Source organism: Neoarius graeffei, chromosome 6, assembly GCF_027579695.1.
Source record: "Neoarius graeffei isolate fNeoGra1 chromosome 6, fNeoGra1.pri, whole genome shotgun sequence".
In the NCBI taxonomy this organism is placed as follows: Eukaryota; Metazoa; Chordata; class Actinopteri; order Siluriformes; family Ariidae; genus Neoarius; species Neoarius graeffei.
In genome coordinates this window covers 95,744,519-95,761,590 of record NC_083574.1, presented here as the reverse complement: position 1 = coordinate 95,761,590, position 17,072 = coordinate 95,744,519, and the positions used below count along the sequence as shown (strand labels likewise).

Below are 17,072 nucleotides of genomic sequence, written 5' to 3'. Positions count from 1 at the left end.
TAGGGGCAGCACGGTGGTGTAGTGGTTAGCGCTGTCGCCTCACAGCAAGAAGGTCCTGGGTTCGAGCCCCGGGGCCGGCGAGGGCCTTTCTGTGCGGAGTTTGCATGTTCTCCCCGTGTCTGCGTGGGTTTCCTCCGGGTGCTCCGGTTTCCCCCACAGTCCAAAGACATGCAGGTTAGGTTAACTGGTGACTCTAAATTGAGCGTAGGTGTGAATGTGAGTGTGAATGGTTGTCTGTGTCTATGTGTCAGCCCTGTGGTGACCTGGCGACTTGTCCAGGGTGTACCCTGCCTTTCGCCCGTAGTCAGCTGGGATAGGCTCCAGCTTGCCTGCGACCCTGTAGAAGGATAAAGCGGCTAGAGATAATTATATATATATATATATATATAAAAAATCTCCTCACCCCCGGCGGGGGGGTGGGGGGGGGGTGGTATCCATGTCATCCTCAAGCTCGGGTATATATATGCACAATTATTTTAACACTTACGCTTTGATTGTAGACGAGTAAATGACTTCCACTTCAACGCTGATCGTTTACTCCCAGTCACCGAGGCTCCAAAGAAACACACACTAGTAGATGAAATTCAGCAAGTTGATAAATGAACACACCTATCTGAGGAAAAGCCCAGGAGTCACGTTCCTTAGCAACCAGATTGCCCAGCCATCGGTTCCGTCCACTGACAGTGTAGCAGCTCGCAGTTTGTAACGGAACGCTGTTGAATATTATAATAGCAGCCAGCAGCTACACTGTCAATCTGACTATCTCTGCTGTCAATGGTTCCATATATCCACCAGGGGGAACCAAACGTTGTATGGTCTGCACAGTACTCGGGTCTATCATTACTACCAGAGTGGATTACCGGAGAGCAATCCCCCCCCCCCAAAAAAAACTCTTCGGATCTGCACGAATTACACAAGCCGCCCAAAATGCTGGGGAAAAAGCGGAATGCGCCGAAAAGCGCGCTGTTTGCACGCCTGTGTCAAACTCAAGGCCCGCGGGCCATTTAAGGCCCGCCAAACAATTATATCCGGCCCGCGAGACCATTTTACATTATCGTTATTAATGGCCCGGTGATATGATGCGCTGATAACACAAACTGCATGTCCCATAATGCAGCGCACCAACATTCCCGCGTTATTCAAGTCAAGCGTCTGTTACTGTCTCTATGGTTACTGTCTGTAAAGCTAGCCTTTGACAATGGCGAAAAGAAAAGTTGATTCAGAAAATAGAGCCTTTCAAAACAGATGGGAGGCTGAGTATATGTTTACTGACATTGTTGTAAAGAACACAGCGTTTCTTGGTGTACGAGGCAGTGATATGCTGTCAACTCACCGGTGCAGTTCTCCTGCATCTGCACTCGCATCCTTCCCACGAGCCCACTTTTTTCACCGCACATTGCCGGTGCTCCATCGGTTGTAAGTCCAACAAGTTTGTCCCAGGGAAGTTTCATTTCTCGTCCCGCAACACTGTGCAGTCTTTCCCCTTACTGTCCATGAACTGACAAATGTCCTCTGTATGATAAGGAATGCCGGTAAACGCTGAATCAGTTTCTCGCAGGAAAGACTGAAACTGCCGGTGGTTCAAACCTTTAGCTCGAATGAAGTTCACGGTTTGTGTTACAGTGCTCATCACTTCTTCCATTTTTAACATTGTAAAGTTCCATTATGAATCTGAAAAAATTATTATAAATTTAATTAAAGTGTTAAAAATGGAAGAAGTGATGAGCACTGTAACACAAACCGTGAACTTCATTCGAGCTAAAAGTTTCAGTCTTTCCTGCGAGAAATTGATTCAGCGTTTACCGACATTCCTTATCATACAGAGGACATTTGTCAGTTCATGGACAGTAAGGGGAAAGACTGCAGAGTGTTGCGGGACGAGAAATGGAAATGCGAGTTGGCGTTTCTAGCTGACATAACGGGCCATCTCAACGACTTGAACCTAAGGTGGGGTTTACATTAGACCGTATCAGCGGATCATCAGATTAACGTTTTTAAAACGATTAGCGTGCACACAGCAACGCCAATACACGATTCGCGTGCACACAGCAACGCCAATACACGGATACGCTCGGCTCCGCAGGCATCCTGCGCTCCAAATCACTCCGCCCTGAACAGCGAGTGCCCTCTGGAGGGTGCGCACTCCGGCCCTGCGCAGCTCACAGAGCGCGCGAGTGAAGCGCACGAGCAGTGATTCGGGACTGAGCCGCTGTGTGTGTGATCCCAGCGCATATCACTTACCACTTGCAAGTGGAAGGATGGCAAGCCTAAAGACAATCATAACTACACAATGGGCAGTATTTGCATCAGTATTTGCAGTATTTTCATACTTTTATACTCTTTAATGAAAGGTGATACAAGGCGGAAGTCCGCGCCGTTTTTCAGCAGTCGCGTCACATGACCAACGCCAGCGAATCAGGAAGGTGGATGTCACAGTGACGTTGTCCAATAACGACGCCAGCTAGAGCTCAGCACAGCGTATCCGCGTATCCTCAATGTTTACACAGCACTGGACCAGATACGATCTGGATTGAATACGTGGACCCTGGCGGATTCCCGTTTCCCGGCGTTTTAATGTAAACGGACAGTGCATCCGCGAAGAAAACGAGACAGATATGGTCTAATGTAAACTTGGCCTAATGCTCCAGGGATGTGATCGCATTGTCATTGACATGTATGATGCTGTGAAGGCATTTCAAGTGAAGCTGCTCTTATGGGAGACACAGATGCAGCAGTGCAACTTGCCTCATTTTCCCTGTTGCCAAGTGCTGTTGTCGAACCAAGTTGGCGCGTCGATATTCCCTAATGAGCACTTTGCTGATAAGCTGAGCGCACGGAGTTCTCGCGGCGCTTTCGAGACTTCGAAGCACAAAAAAGCAACTTCGAGCTACTTCGCAACCCATTTGCCGTCGACGTGGGAACTGCACCTGCACAGATTCAGATGGAGCCGATAGAGCTGCAGTGTAATGGGACACTAAAGGCTAAATACGAGACTGCAGGGCCTGTACAGTTTATTCGCTCCATTCCTGAAACAATGCCTCAGCTCCGTCTACATGTGACTCGAAGCCTGTGCATGTTTGGCAGCACATATCTCTGTGAGAAGTTGTTCTCAGTGATGAAAATTAACAAATCGGCACACCGAAGTCGTCTCACTGATGAACACCTACAGTCCATGTTGAGAATCTCCACAATACAGAGCCTTACACCAAACCTGAATGAAATTGTTAGCAAGAAGAGATGCCAAGTATCCGGCTCTGACAAAACAGCATAAGAGCAAAGACAACTGAATGTCTCATCTCATTATCTGTAGCCGCTTTATCCTTCTACAGGGTCGCAGGCAAGCTGGAGTCTATCCCAGCTGACTACGGGCGAAAGGCGGGGTACACCCTGGACAAGTCGCCAGGTCATCACAGGGCTGACACATAGACACAGACAACCATTCACACTCACATTCACACCTACGCTCAATTTAGAGTCACCAGTTAACCTAACCTGCATGTCTTTGGACTGTGGGGGAAACCGGAGCACCCGGAGGAAACCCACGCGGACACGGGGAGAACATGCAAACTCCGCACAGAAAGGCCCTCGCCGGCCACGGGGCTCAAACCCGGACCTTCTTGCTGTGAGGCGACAGCGCTAACCACTACACCACCGTGCCGCCCACAACTGAATGTTCAAACTGAAAAGTGAATGTAAAGCACACATTTTATTTATTTTTCAGGGCTTTTGGACCATGCTCATGTTTTGATTTTGTATTGTTTAACATTTTTATGGAGAGCAGAAATATTTAAAGATATTTGAAGTTTATTTTTCTAAAATGGTGATTTTGAGGGAAATGGAAATTCTGATTTAATTTTTTTTAATAGTGGAAATGCACAATTTTGATTTAATTTTTCCATGTTTTTGCAGCATTTTCATAGTTGTAACTTTTATCATTTTGACAAGAGATATATTTCGAGAGCAAAGTATTTAAGTTGAATAAAGTTTAAGTTTATTGTGAAATAATAGTCCTGTCTGCTCAGAACATACTTATTTTTAGTGCGTTCAATAAATGTTTATCCTGTTCGGCCCGCGACCTAAAGTGTGCTTTGAATTTTGGCCCCTGGTGCAACTGAGTTTGACACCCCTGGCCTAGAGGGAACCAACGCCCAAAACTAGGGCCGGAGCTACACCACAACCAGGTCCGGAGCTACACCACCACCGGCGGACAAAACACTCAAACAAACATCAAACTGCACAAACACACAGAAAAAAATAAAAATAAAAAAGCTCTGGTTGAGTGTCTGGATGTGGTCTAATCTCGCGTACGTTTCCGATTCCTTTCCGCTCTTCCGTGTTTGAGAGCTCCGATCGTGGCAGAAGAGCAGAGCTCCTCTAGTGAAGCTCACAGTGCTTCAGAAGTAAGTGCTGCTTTAAAAAGAGGTACATTTACCGTTAAAAAGTCAAGAGTCCTGAAATCAGACATTTGGAAGTCGTTCTCACTTGTGTACGACGCGGAGGGAAATCAGCTGCCCTTTGCTTGTTGTGATAAGTGCCAAAAGGTTCTGACATACAACGGCCAGAAATCAGGTACATCAGGCCTGAATCGCCATGCATGTACGGTCTTAAAAGGACAACAATTGTTGGAGTTCAGAGGGAACAACGCAAAAGTGACAGATGCGTTGAAGGCAAAGACCGTGGAGAAACGCGTTGATTTTGTTGCTGCGGACCTCCGCCTGTATGACAGCATCGCTGGTCGGGGATTAGTTCAGTTAGCCCAACACTTAGGCTACATCCACACGACAACGGCAACGAGATGTTATTTAAAAATATATCGCGTCCAAATGGGCAACGATCAGTAAAATATCAGGTCCATATGGCAACGCAACGCTTGCTGAAAACGATGCAATACACATGCTACACCTCTAGGGGCGCTGTAAGACGGTCCCTTCGGAGACACCAGAACAATAGAAGAAGTAAGGACGCATGCGCATAAACTATTATGCGCAAGACTTCGTATTAGCCACAAAGTCAGGAAAATCTGTTCGTAAAATTACATTATAATGACCAAATACAATGAAAAGTATTTTTCCAGTCTCACCTGTGAAAGGTAATCCCATGTGATCTCGTTTGGACGGCAAACCTGTTGGTACAGTTAAACGCAGCTAATCTTTATTCTCCGCTTTGACCTATCCAATATGGCGGCGAGGATGACGTATGATTCTACGCAGAAGGCGGCGTCTTTCATGGTCCGGAATAAATTGAATGCTACACGTTGATGGATTAATTTGTTGTTTCTCACCTGTGAAAGGTAATCCCATGTGATCTCGTTTGGACGGTAAACCTGTTGGTACAGTTAAACGCAGCACATGAATCTTTATTCTCCGCTTTGACCTATCCAATATGGCGGCGAGGATGACGTATGATTCTACGCGGAAGGCGGCGTCTTTAATGGCCCGGAATAAATTGAATGCTACACGTTGATGGATTAATTTGCTCTTCTACGCCCTTTTTAAGGAATGTATTGTAGGACTTAAACCAACATCTGAAGAGGTGAGATCGCTCCTTTTTTTCCCTATTTTTGCTGGCGGGATTGACTCTGCGCAGAGTCTCTCTCTCTCTCTCTCTCTCTCTCACTTTGCACCATTACACAATAAATATTCACAGTGAAAATATTTTGTAAGCACGTTTCATGAACCAAGTTATAGGATTTGTTGACAACTCGCATCGAGTTCGTTACACTTCTACTCGGCGTGAAGCACTCACAGGTCATGTGGTTGTGACGTCATTGTAAACAAATCTGTTCTACTCATCCAGACGACTTCACAACGGCAACGTTGCCAGATCTTTCCACTCTGGAACCCGTTCTCAAAAAGATTGCGTTTTGGGCACCCAAAACGCCGGTGCCGTGTGGACGCCAGGCCTAAACGATAAGAAATTGTATCGGAGTCACCTGAATCCATTGCCATGTGGACAGGGCCTTAGTTGACACAGCAGCCACAATAGGCAAATTCGATGTGCGAGATATTCTGTCCCATCCAACAACTGTCACGTCATGTAGATGATAGGGCACTCAAATTTAGAAGAGCTGTTGTTGATGACATGAACAATGACAAGAACCTTCGTGAGAAATAACGCGAATGTCTGCATCGTGTGGGATTTGCGGGCGGGAGCGGGACAAAATATGGCAGGCGCGGGCGGGAGCGGGACTGCACAATGCGGGAGCGGGACTGAAAATTCTGTCCCGCGCAGACCTCTAGCGTGAATGTCAAACAAACAACTGAAGATGGTCTGAACCATCGTGGGATAAAACATCATTTTCACGTTGTTAAACCTCTGACAGCTGAAGAGCCGAGCTGTGAGCGCCACAACAGTGATGCTTAGTTTGTCTCACAGTGGTGGATCTTAAATGATCTCCAGACGTGTAGAGTTTATTTTTAGCTTTAATAAAAAAAAAGAAAAAAAAAAGAAAAAAAAAAAAGAAACCACCTCTGGTGGAGGAAACGTGAGACTCTTTTACACCATTAATACAGGAACAAAAATTAAAAAAGAAGTTACTCAGGACTTAAGATAAAAACACAGAACACACGACACCGGAGCTGTTTCTGTTCCAACATTTTTATTCCTGAACTTTAGTCACTAATGATGCACTTCACATCTGAGACACGGGAGAGTGGCGTATGTGTGTCCACATGTACGGTACATCACTTCCAATGACGCAATGCGAACCTGTTAGAACACTGTTATAAGGCTCCAGAAACAGCACCATGTAAACCACGGGACTAAATCCACACACACACACACACACACACACACACACACACACACACACACACACACACACGCACACAAGAGTTTCTTTATGTGCTGTGTGACTAGTGAAGGATTTTAACACAATTATTTGCACTAATATTCAGTCACAGTTCATTCTTTATACACTGTGATGAACAGAAGACATGATCGCATCACCCCTCTCTTCTCCGCACTGCACGGTCTCCCAGAAAAAACACTGCATTGATTATAAAACACTACTAATGACCGAGAAAGCACTGAATGGTCTGACAGCACAGTACGTGAGGAAAGATGTCGTCTTTTATGATCCACCAAGCCTGCTTTGATCAAAAGGTGCAGGATCTTTGTTAGTACCTAGAATAATGACGACTGCATCGGGGTGGAGCTTTTTCCTACAAAGCCCCAGGGGAATGGAACAGACGTCTACAGGTACAGCCACAATATTTAAGTCTAGACTGAGAACTTAGTTCTTCGGTGAAGCTTTTTAGCAAAAAGTAAAGCCACAGTTCTGGAGAGTCGAGTCCCTGCTTGCCCCCTGAGCACAATCCTCGTAAACCACTATAGGACAAGAACATAACCTAATAATCTGCTTTCACCCCAGGAATTACTGTCTGTCTTCCTTCCTGTCTATCTGTCTGTCTGTCTTCCCTCCTGCCTGTCTATCTGTCTGTCTGTATTCCTGCATGTCTTCCTTCCTTCCTGTCTGCCTGCCTGTATTCCTTCCTGCCTGTCTGCCTGTCTTCCTGCCTTCCTTCCTGTCTGCCTACCTGTCTTCATTCCCATCTTCCTTACTGCCTGTCTGTCTTCCTTCCTGCCTGTCTTTCTGTCTGCCTGCCTGTCTTCCTTCCTGTCTGCCTACCTGTCTTTCTTCCTGCCTGTCTTTCTGTCTGCCTGCTTGTCTTCCTTCCTGTCTTCCTTTCTGTCTGTCTGTCTGTCTTCCTTAAGGCCAATTTATGCTGACAACCCAGTCCTCGCAGATGGCATCGCAGACGGCGTCTGCGAAGCCCCCCCCCTTCTCAGACGCTCTGCGCACACCTCCCAAAAATTGTGACCACCGCAGACAGCCTCGCAGTCAGCGTCGCAGACAAGAGGGCTCTGATTGGTCCACTCTACATCCGCTATACATGCACTTCCGCTTCCCTACTTTCCCAGTTTGGTTTGTTTTCACGACCGACATTTTTAAAAATACGAGCGAAGATGGAGCAGCACGAAGAGCGGTTGATCGAGGAAGTGAGGAAGTACGTACATCTATACGACTCCAGTTCTAGTCATTATAAGTAACCGGAGGATAAACACTCCACTAACCACACCCACCAACTACTCCTAGCGATTTTGCGCCCCCTTGCGTTGTGGCGGTGAATAACATCGCGCACGCCTATTACTCCCCGCTCAACGATAAATTACAACTGTCTGCGAAAAGCTATCTGCGAAAGCCTTGTCGCAAGAGCATGCAGAGGCCTTTACTGTCTGTCTGCCTTCCTGCTTGTCTTTCTGTCTTCCTTACTCTCTCTCTCTCTCTTGCTGCCTGATGAGGTGTTAGTGATCCTGACTCCTTCTGATCTAAAGACCTGCCTGATCCATCCAGCTGCTCAGGAGCCTCCTTCACCTGAGAATCCCTCACTGCTGCTGAGGATGGCCCTCATGCCGAGCCTACATCCTGCCGCGAGGTTGCTGTGGACGGTACCACAGCACACGACACTCTAAAGACCTCTGTGGAGGGTCTCACTGGGATAAAGACTGCACTTACTGAAAACAGTAATATACAGATGTGATAAACGTGAACTGCACACATCGGCAGCTCTTGCGTACAGAAATGTTCGAGACGCTTTAATCAAGGAGACCTGAGACAGAGAACAGAACTGTAAGAAAATAATCTTACCATTCCACGATAACGGGATGCAGGAGCGTGTTGTTCACTTGGAAGCTGAAACAGAAATAAAGTCACTGAAGCAGCATCACACCGAGACATCAAGGAGAAAGAAGCAGTGAAAAAAAACAAGCAGTTTCACAAAAAAAAGGTTTTGATTTAAAATCAACACGTGATGATTTTACCATGTAAAAGTCAATAAAACCATCGCACAGAGATTTGTGAATACAGGAAAGTTTGAAAAAGCTAAACTTTACTCGGGTTTTGCTCTGACGAGGCGTTGAGGAGGCGTGTACACTTCTGTTCATTCGATTTTCATGTCAGTAACAGAAAGTCTTTTTTCTTTTCAAAATTGCAGGCAACTTTTATGGCATATTAGGTTTAAAAAACATGGAGCTGAGGCAGGTGTAATATTCTGAAGGGAAAAAAAATACCCCTGAAGTTCCAAGATTAAAGTCATACATTTACATTTAATTTCTTTATTGTAATTACTTTAGTATTTAATTTTAATTACTTTCTCTTGTTTTTTTTAAATAGCTATATTCATGTTTAGGTAAAGTTGCTGGACTCACGGAGTAAGAATTTCATTGTACTGTGTGACACTGTCTCGAGGGCATATCACAATAAAGTTGAATTGAATTTACAAGAAAAATCTCCCAATTTCTGAGTTTTTTTTCCCCCGCCCTCCGAATTTCTGAGCCTCCGTCCGAACTTGAGCTTTTACCCCCTCCACATTTGAGCCCCCCCCCGAATTTCTGAGTTTTTTATCCTTCCAAATTTCTGAGTTTTTTCCCCCCCACCCTCTGCATTTCTGAGTTTCCCCTCTCTGAATTTCTGAGTTTCCCCCCCTCTGAATTTAAGCTCCCACCCGAATTTGAGTTTTTTTCCTGCTCTCCGAATTTGAGCTTTTTTCCCCTCCACATCGGAGTTCCTGCCCTCTGAATTTCCAAGTTGTTTTTCCCACCCTCCGAATTTCCAAGTCCCCCGCCCTCTGAATTTCCGAGTTTTTTTCCCTCCGCCCTCCGAATTTCCGAGGTTTTTTCCCCTGCCCTCTGAATTTCCAAGGTTTCCCTCCCCCGCCCTCCGAATTTCCGAGGTTTTCCCCCGCCCTCCGAATTTCTGAGAATTTTTCCCCTGCCGTCTGAATTTATGAGTTTTTCCCCCCACCCTCCATATTTCTGAGTTTTTTTCCCCCGCCCTCTGAATTTCCGAGGTTTTTTCCCCTGCCCTCCGAATTTCTGAGGATTCCCCCACTCCATATTTGAGTTTTTTCTCCCCCGTCCTCCAAATTTCTGAGGTGTTTTTCCCCCGCCCTCCGAATTTCTGAGGTGTTTTTCCCCCGCCCTCCAAATTTCTGAGGTTGGTTTTTTCCCCACCCTCCGAATTTCTGAGGTTGTTTTTTCCCCCCGCCTCCGAATTTCTCATCTCATCTCATTATCTCTAGCCGCTTTATCCTGTTCTACAGGGTCGCAGGCAAGCTGGAGCCTATCCCAGCTGACTACGGGTGAAAGGCGGGGTACACCCTGGACAAGTCGCCAGGTCATCACAGGGCTGACACATAGACACAGACAACCATTCACACTCACATTCACACCTACGGTCAATTTAGAGTCACCAGTTAACCTAACCTGCATGTCTTTGGACTGTGGGGGAAACCGGAGCACCCGGAGGAAACCCACATGGACATGGGGAGAACATGCAAACTCCGCACAGAAAGGCCCTCGCCGGCCACGGGGCTTGAACCCGGACCTTCTTGCTGTGAGGCGACAGCGCTAACCACTACACCACCGTGCCACCCGCCCTCTGAATTTCTGAGGTTTTTTCCCCCGCGCTCCACATTTCTGAGTTTTTTCATTTTTTCCCCTCCAAATCTGATCCTGTGCCCCCCTGAATTTCTTAAGGTTTTTTTCCTCTGAATTTTTGAGCTTTTCCCCCCTCACAAATGTATGAATTTATAATCTTACAGAACATCCAAATTGTTTTTTCTCGTAAAAGTACAATTTTCATCTCAGAAATTTTTTTTCCCCCCTCCGGATGTTACCCCCTGCCTCAGCTGTTTTTTTTTCCCTGCCTACAGTGACCCTAATACACCACTGTATAAGAGACTTATTTATTTTGGTTATTTGTAAATCAAAATATAACATTGAAGACGAGCTAAAAGAGAACACTGGTCTGGTTTTTTTTTTTTAACCTGTGGTCGGGATGTAAATGTAATCCATGAGGTCAAGGTTGGATGAACTTTTCCTCAAGGACGATGAAGTTTTGTGCAGAATGTGGTGTAAATGGCCTCGGTGTCTCACATTTGGAGAGAGAGATTATTAAAGCTACAAATGAAGAAAACACTCAGACCTGGCACATCATCACTATCACTCACAGATGAGCTCAGATCCTGAACAGCGTCAGTCCCATATGGATCAGAGCTCCATCCCTGCCCAGTCTCATGCGTCCTGTACAGAGTTCAGCGTCTCAGCAGTGTGTGTGTTGTACATCAGACCACACCGCTTTAATGAAAGCAGGTTAATTAGAATGTGAGGATGATGATAACGATATCGCATTAAACAGCAGTAATCAAGATCCCAGACTGAAGAACTTCTGCTTCTCTTCATGAAACGCCAGTGAGAGCCACCGAGTGATTCATCTTTAATCAGAGCCTCAGAAACTTTCTAATCCGATTCCGTCTCATAGATCTACTGATTTATTGAAGCGCAGTTTCATTTGGAGAGATAACTGATCACGTCATCCTCTGAATCTGTGTCTGACATCAAAGATCAGACTGGCAGAAGATCAGTAAAGCGTTTCTGTGTGGAGAGAACTGAGGGAACAGAAATAAATCCCTGATCAGATTCATAGATTAGTCTGAGAAAAGCCTTCGGAATGACTTTATAAACTCTTCACACGGCTCTGTGAGGGACTTGACCACCTCCCCTGCGCTGCTGTTCCTCTAAATGATGTCGAATAAAACTCACCATCTTTCCATGAAACAGGAGGAGCAGAGTTTATTTACTGCTGAATTAAAGAACCGAAGGCAAATTTATTATCATCAAAATACTATGTCTCACTTTATTATTTTGTCGCTGCTATAGCAAGTTCTGAGTGTTTGAAATATGTGGCAGATCACAGAATCCAGGGACACATGTCGGCCCGGGGGCATTTTGAGTTATTTACAGATTCAGAAAGTACAGTTTCTAAGCTTTCCAATGATGCCTTCCATGTGGAGATCTGACAATATTTGAAGAATGTGTGGCCTTTTGAAAGTGTATACTTCTTAAAACAGAAAAGGGAGAAAATCGCCCTCAAAGTTTTCCATCTCAGCTACTCTGGGTGCAGGGCGGGCACATAATGCTGCTCATTTGCATGACATTAAGGAAAGCCCCACCCCCTACGAGCTAGCACGATACTACTTTCATGTAAACAAAGATCATCACGTCAATTTTCCTTCCATGCAAAGTATGCCCAACACAATTATGAAGTACAAAAATAAGTTCTAAAGTATACTTTAACGTTTTGTGGTTGAAAAATTACTCACACCGTAAGAAAGAAAGATAGCACGATGATGACACAACTAACACAACGCTAGTTTCATGTAAAGCCTCGGTCACAACCGGCCGTACAGTACGCGCTCCTACAGCCGGTCTACACGCAAAAAACGCACGAGAGCGCGCGTGTGATGTGCTGATTTTCGAGCCGTAGACCGGCCGCAGAGGTTCTTTGTCATGTCAAACAAACTCTACGGGCGCTTACGTTTTTTTCAGGTTGCAAGACAAACTTACGGCCAACATGCGTCTTTCTCCGTAAACAAAAAAAAAAAACAAAAACGCAGCGATTTGGGAAATGCCAAAAATCACACGGCCAAAAAATCGTACGTCCGGTTGTGACCTAGGCTTAACCAAACCACAACACTCTCCGTTACATGCAAAAATAACCACACAGCCTTAGATTAATAAACTCACCCCATCAGAAAGAGAAACGGCGCCTTGCACACACCAATGCCTCCGATGGAATATAATCCTAGAACGGTCCATGTATCATCCAATCATTCAAGTATTCCATTCAATCTGGAAAACGAGGTTGCGGGTTTTTTTGCTAGAAATGGTCATCTCCGATGTAAATACCGTGTGTCTGTTTGCTTCGCGGTGTGTCAGGTCCTCTGCGCTCTGTTTAGTAACTCATTCCATAGTGAAATCACACGCCTGTATGCAGTTAAGTAGCCATGCACTCAGCTCGGATCATACAGCTGATTCGCGGAAAAAAAAACCCAAAAGACTTAAATCATCATGTGAATGGCCCATATGGTAATTTACCCACACCCCCCAGCAGGCTACAGTCCTGACAAAAACGAGACAATTTGCAACAAAAAATGTATGCTTTTCCAACAAAACAATCTATTATCTGAAATACTGATTGCATTCTTCAAGATCTCAACTTGCACATGATGGGAAAAAAACAAAAATCACAAATTTCAAAAAAAAAAAAAAAATGCTTCTTTTGCGATTATCTCGGATTCGTTTCGGCCGACATGTGTCCCTGGATTCGGTGAGGGGTCACATACGCTCTGTAATATATCAGTCCGTATGTCAAAGCAATGGCCGTAAACGAGATTCGCCGAGACCTGTGTGAGACATCGTAGGATGAAAGTAAAACGTACAGCGGAAATCAAAGCGACCAACATCTGCCAACGTTGTCAAAAGACGCGCGCGCCCTCTTTTGAATGCTGACGTAATCAAGCCGGAAGTTTTCCCCGTGTCCGAAATCGCTCCCTACTGACTATATAGGGCACTATATAGTGGGGACGCCATTTTGTAGTGCTGTCCGTTACCTTAGTGAGGATTATGTGGGAAATGTGCTCAGTATAATATGGATTTATCACAAAAATACATGCATGTATTTATTATAGGGCTGTCAAACGATTAAAAAATTTAATCGCGATTAATCTCAGGATTTCATACAGTTAAAGGTGGGGTAGGAGATTTTTTACCATATTGCTTGAAAAGCTCCTCACACCCATGTTGCAAGCAGTACAATAGAAGGTTTGACCCAAAAATGAAATATTTTAATCCAGTCTACAGTGTAAAATAAAGGAAAAACGCCATCCAATCATATCGAGGTACCACCTCAAAATGATTGGATACTGACACGTCAATCAGACTGAAGCCCGCGCAGCCTGTCCCGTGTATATGTATGTGTGTGTGTGTGTGTGTGTGTGTGTGTGTGTGTGTGTGTGTGTGAGAGAGAGAGCAGTGTCACACAGAAAGCACAGGATTCTCTCAGTGCACTTCCTCCAAACAACGGAGATTTACATGAAAACGGAAGGAGATATTCACAAAATTATTTCACAGTGAGCGCCACAAGGCTCTCCTGAACACACTGATGTAATTTATTTGTCTGTAGTGTAAAAAATGAGGTCACTAGAGCGAGTTAAAAACGAGTGACTTTTCTGGCAAGTTTTATAATGGCAGTCTATGAGCTGGGCGGCTGTGCTCTCCTCACTTTCAGGCTTCTCATTCAAAAACTGCAAGTCCTATCGTGTAGGTAGACACATTGTGTGAATCAGGACAAGTGTGGCTACTACTTTTGAGAAAATTGTGTGTGTGGAGTGAAAATTGGGGCTGAAAACACAGTTTAAATGAGAAAGTTTGAGCTATTTTTTCAAGCTGTCTACACTCTGCTCTAAGGGGGAGGAGGGGTGGAGACGCGGGGGGTGGGAGCATGGCGAGGGCGGGCGTGTTTCTTTTCAAAATATGGCTTGCAGGAACCGTTATTCCAAAATCTCATACCCCACCTTTAATCGCGATTAATCGCATTTTTTTTTTAAATCTATGTAAATGAATAAGGCTTTTAAAGTGAAATGTTACAATTAAAATGGTGAACACAATTTATGCTAAAAGTACTTGTTAAAAACTGCTGGGACAAGAGAAAATGGTAAGGGAGTTTATTCACTCATATACTAGGCCAGAGGTGGGCAAACTACGGCCCGCGGGCCACATCCGGCCCGTTGGCGTTTTGAATCCGGCCCGCGGAAGACAATCATATAAACATGATTGAGCAGATCTATAAACTATAAGCGTCAGTATTATCACGTAGACAGGTGTTCTAGAGAGCCGTCTTTCCAGTCAGTCGTATTCACGCGAGATTACATTTGCAGAGTGGTGCAGCGCGTGCCATGGAAATCATTCTGGTGCCCGTGCCACTGATGATCTCGAGAACACAGGATAAAACTTTACAATGAGTGGTCCTAAAAAAAGAAAAGTGGACAGCGAGTGCAGGGTGTTCAATAAAGAATGGACAACTAAATATTTTTTTGCTGAAGTCCGATCAAAGGCTGTATGCCTTATTTGCAAAGAAACCGTTGCAGTTTTAAAGGAGTATAACATGGGGGCGTCGTGGCTCAGGTGGTTAAGGCGCCATACCATGAATGCGGGCGACCTGGGTTCGATTCCGGCCCGGGGTCATTTCCCGATCCCTTCCCGTCTCTCTCTCTCCCGCTGGTTTCCTGTCTCTACGCTGTCCTATCCAATAAAGGTGCAAAAAGCCCAAAAAAATATCTTTAAAAAAAAAAAAAAAAAAAGGAGTATAACATCAAACGGCACTTTTCCTCCAAGCATGCTAATTATGCTAACAACCAGTCAGCGCAAGCACAGACGAATACAGCTCAGCGGTTGCGGAGTGAATGTGAGTGTTAACACTTTCATCTCATTCATTATCTCTAGCCGCTTTATCCTTCTACAGGGTCGCAGGCAAGCTGGAGCCTATCCCAGCTGACTATGGGCGAAAGGCGGGGTTGTTAACACTTTCTCTTTTTAAAACTATGTTGGAGCTGTAATAAGATGGTAGTCACATGTTTACAGACATAATAATATAAAAAGTATAACTCTTAGTAATTTTGGTTGTCGTGGGTGGCTGCTGTAGTGCTGGTGTTTATGTGTATATATTTTTTTTATGTGCCAATCTATTGAACTGCAATCATTTTTCTGCTCTGCCTTTGTTGACTGAGAACTAAAATAAATGTCAATCTGATCTGCATTTGGGTCTCTGTCAGTGAAGGCCTTACAATAACACTAAAGCTTTTCCGGTTTATGTTCGATATGTATGAATTTGGTGTTGGCCCGGCCCGCCTGGCAAATTTCAAAAGTCAATGTGGCCCCTGAGCCAAAAAGTTTGCCCACCCCTGTACTAGGCAGTACTGAACATAAAATCCAATTTTGTGTTTTGTGTGATGGATTAGGGAGCTGTAGTCTCAAATCTAAAACATGTAGTCACATACTACTGTGTCTCAGTTCAGACATGTGTGACAAAAGAAAATAATGAAATAAAACTTCAATTGTGCCGGAGTTGTATTCAGTCACAGCCTATAGGACTTCACAGTGCCGTGCAAACAAAAATAAATTGCAGTTGGACTTCAATAAAGACATTTAGTGTCCTATCACAGTGCTACAGCGTACTGACATCTCACTTTACAGAAGTATTTTAGAACTGCAAAGTGCAGACCAAAACCAACTCAAATCACACTCTTCTTTTGAAATGAAACTTCCCGTTTAACAGACCTTTCTCCATAGACATATAAACATAGACGCCGCATTGAGCTGGTGGCTCGTTGCTGGGATACGTCAGAGTGTCCGCCATATTGGATGTGGCAAATCTTCCCCGTAAACCAATGCAAGTAAATGGACTGAATTTCATAAAGCCCCTTTCTACAATAATGTTTAACTCGATGCCTTTTATTCACCCATTAAGACACACACGTATATATTTGGGAAACAAACAGGCATCAAAACAACATATCTGTCTCATTATCTGTAGCCGCTTTATCCTTCTACAGGGTCGCGGGCAAGCTGGAGCCTATCCCAGCTGACTACGGGCGAAAGGCGGGGTACACCCTGGACAAGTCGCCAGGTCATCATATAACTTTTAATGTGATGGTTATAAATAGTGTGCGAAATACCCTGTACACTGCAAACTAGCGACAGATCCGCGATAGATAGCTCAGGTAAGCTAATCAGTCAGCATACCGTAGCAAGCTACCAAAACCTGAGGCCACAATAACCAACCTACAAGACTGAATATGAGAAATGATGGAAATAGTGGAAAAACTGGAAATAGTGAATGAAAATAAAAATGTACTGTTTTATTTATTGAGTCACCACACAGACACCACACAGAATGAGCGCCAAACTGAGTTCGGCCAGGTTCTAACGCCATACCAAAACAAAATACATCACTGATTCCTTCACATTCAGAAAGGTTAAAAACATTCATCATACGTTCAAAAACGTTCATCATAGTGTGGCACTGTATTCTCTAATTCTCACTGCTTATAACTCTACACCTACCCGGTGGAGATGAGCTGGGAAACTGAAGACTGAAGGAACAGTAATGAAAAGTATTTTTCCAGTCTCACCTGTGAAAGGTAATCCCATGTGATCTCGTTTGGACGGTA

General features: G+C 44.7%; 1 protein-coding gene across 1 annotated transcript in view; it reads right to left on the bottom strand.

Annotated features, from left to right (window-relative positions):
* pepd (peptidase D) overlaps positions 1-17,072 on the bottom strand; it is a 66,109-nt gene that overhangs the window by 26,521 nt on the left and 22,516 nt on the right. Inside the window, exon 7 of the mRNA XM_060924194.1 lies at positions 8,651-8,695. Within this exon, the coding sequence (XP_060780177.1) occupies positions 8,651-8,695 (45 nt within the window). The remainder of the gene's footprint in view (positions 1-8,650; positions 8,696-17,072) is intronic.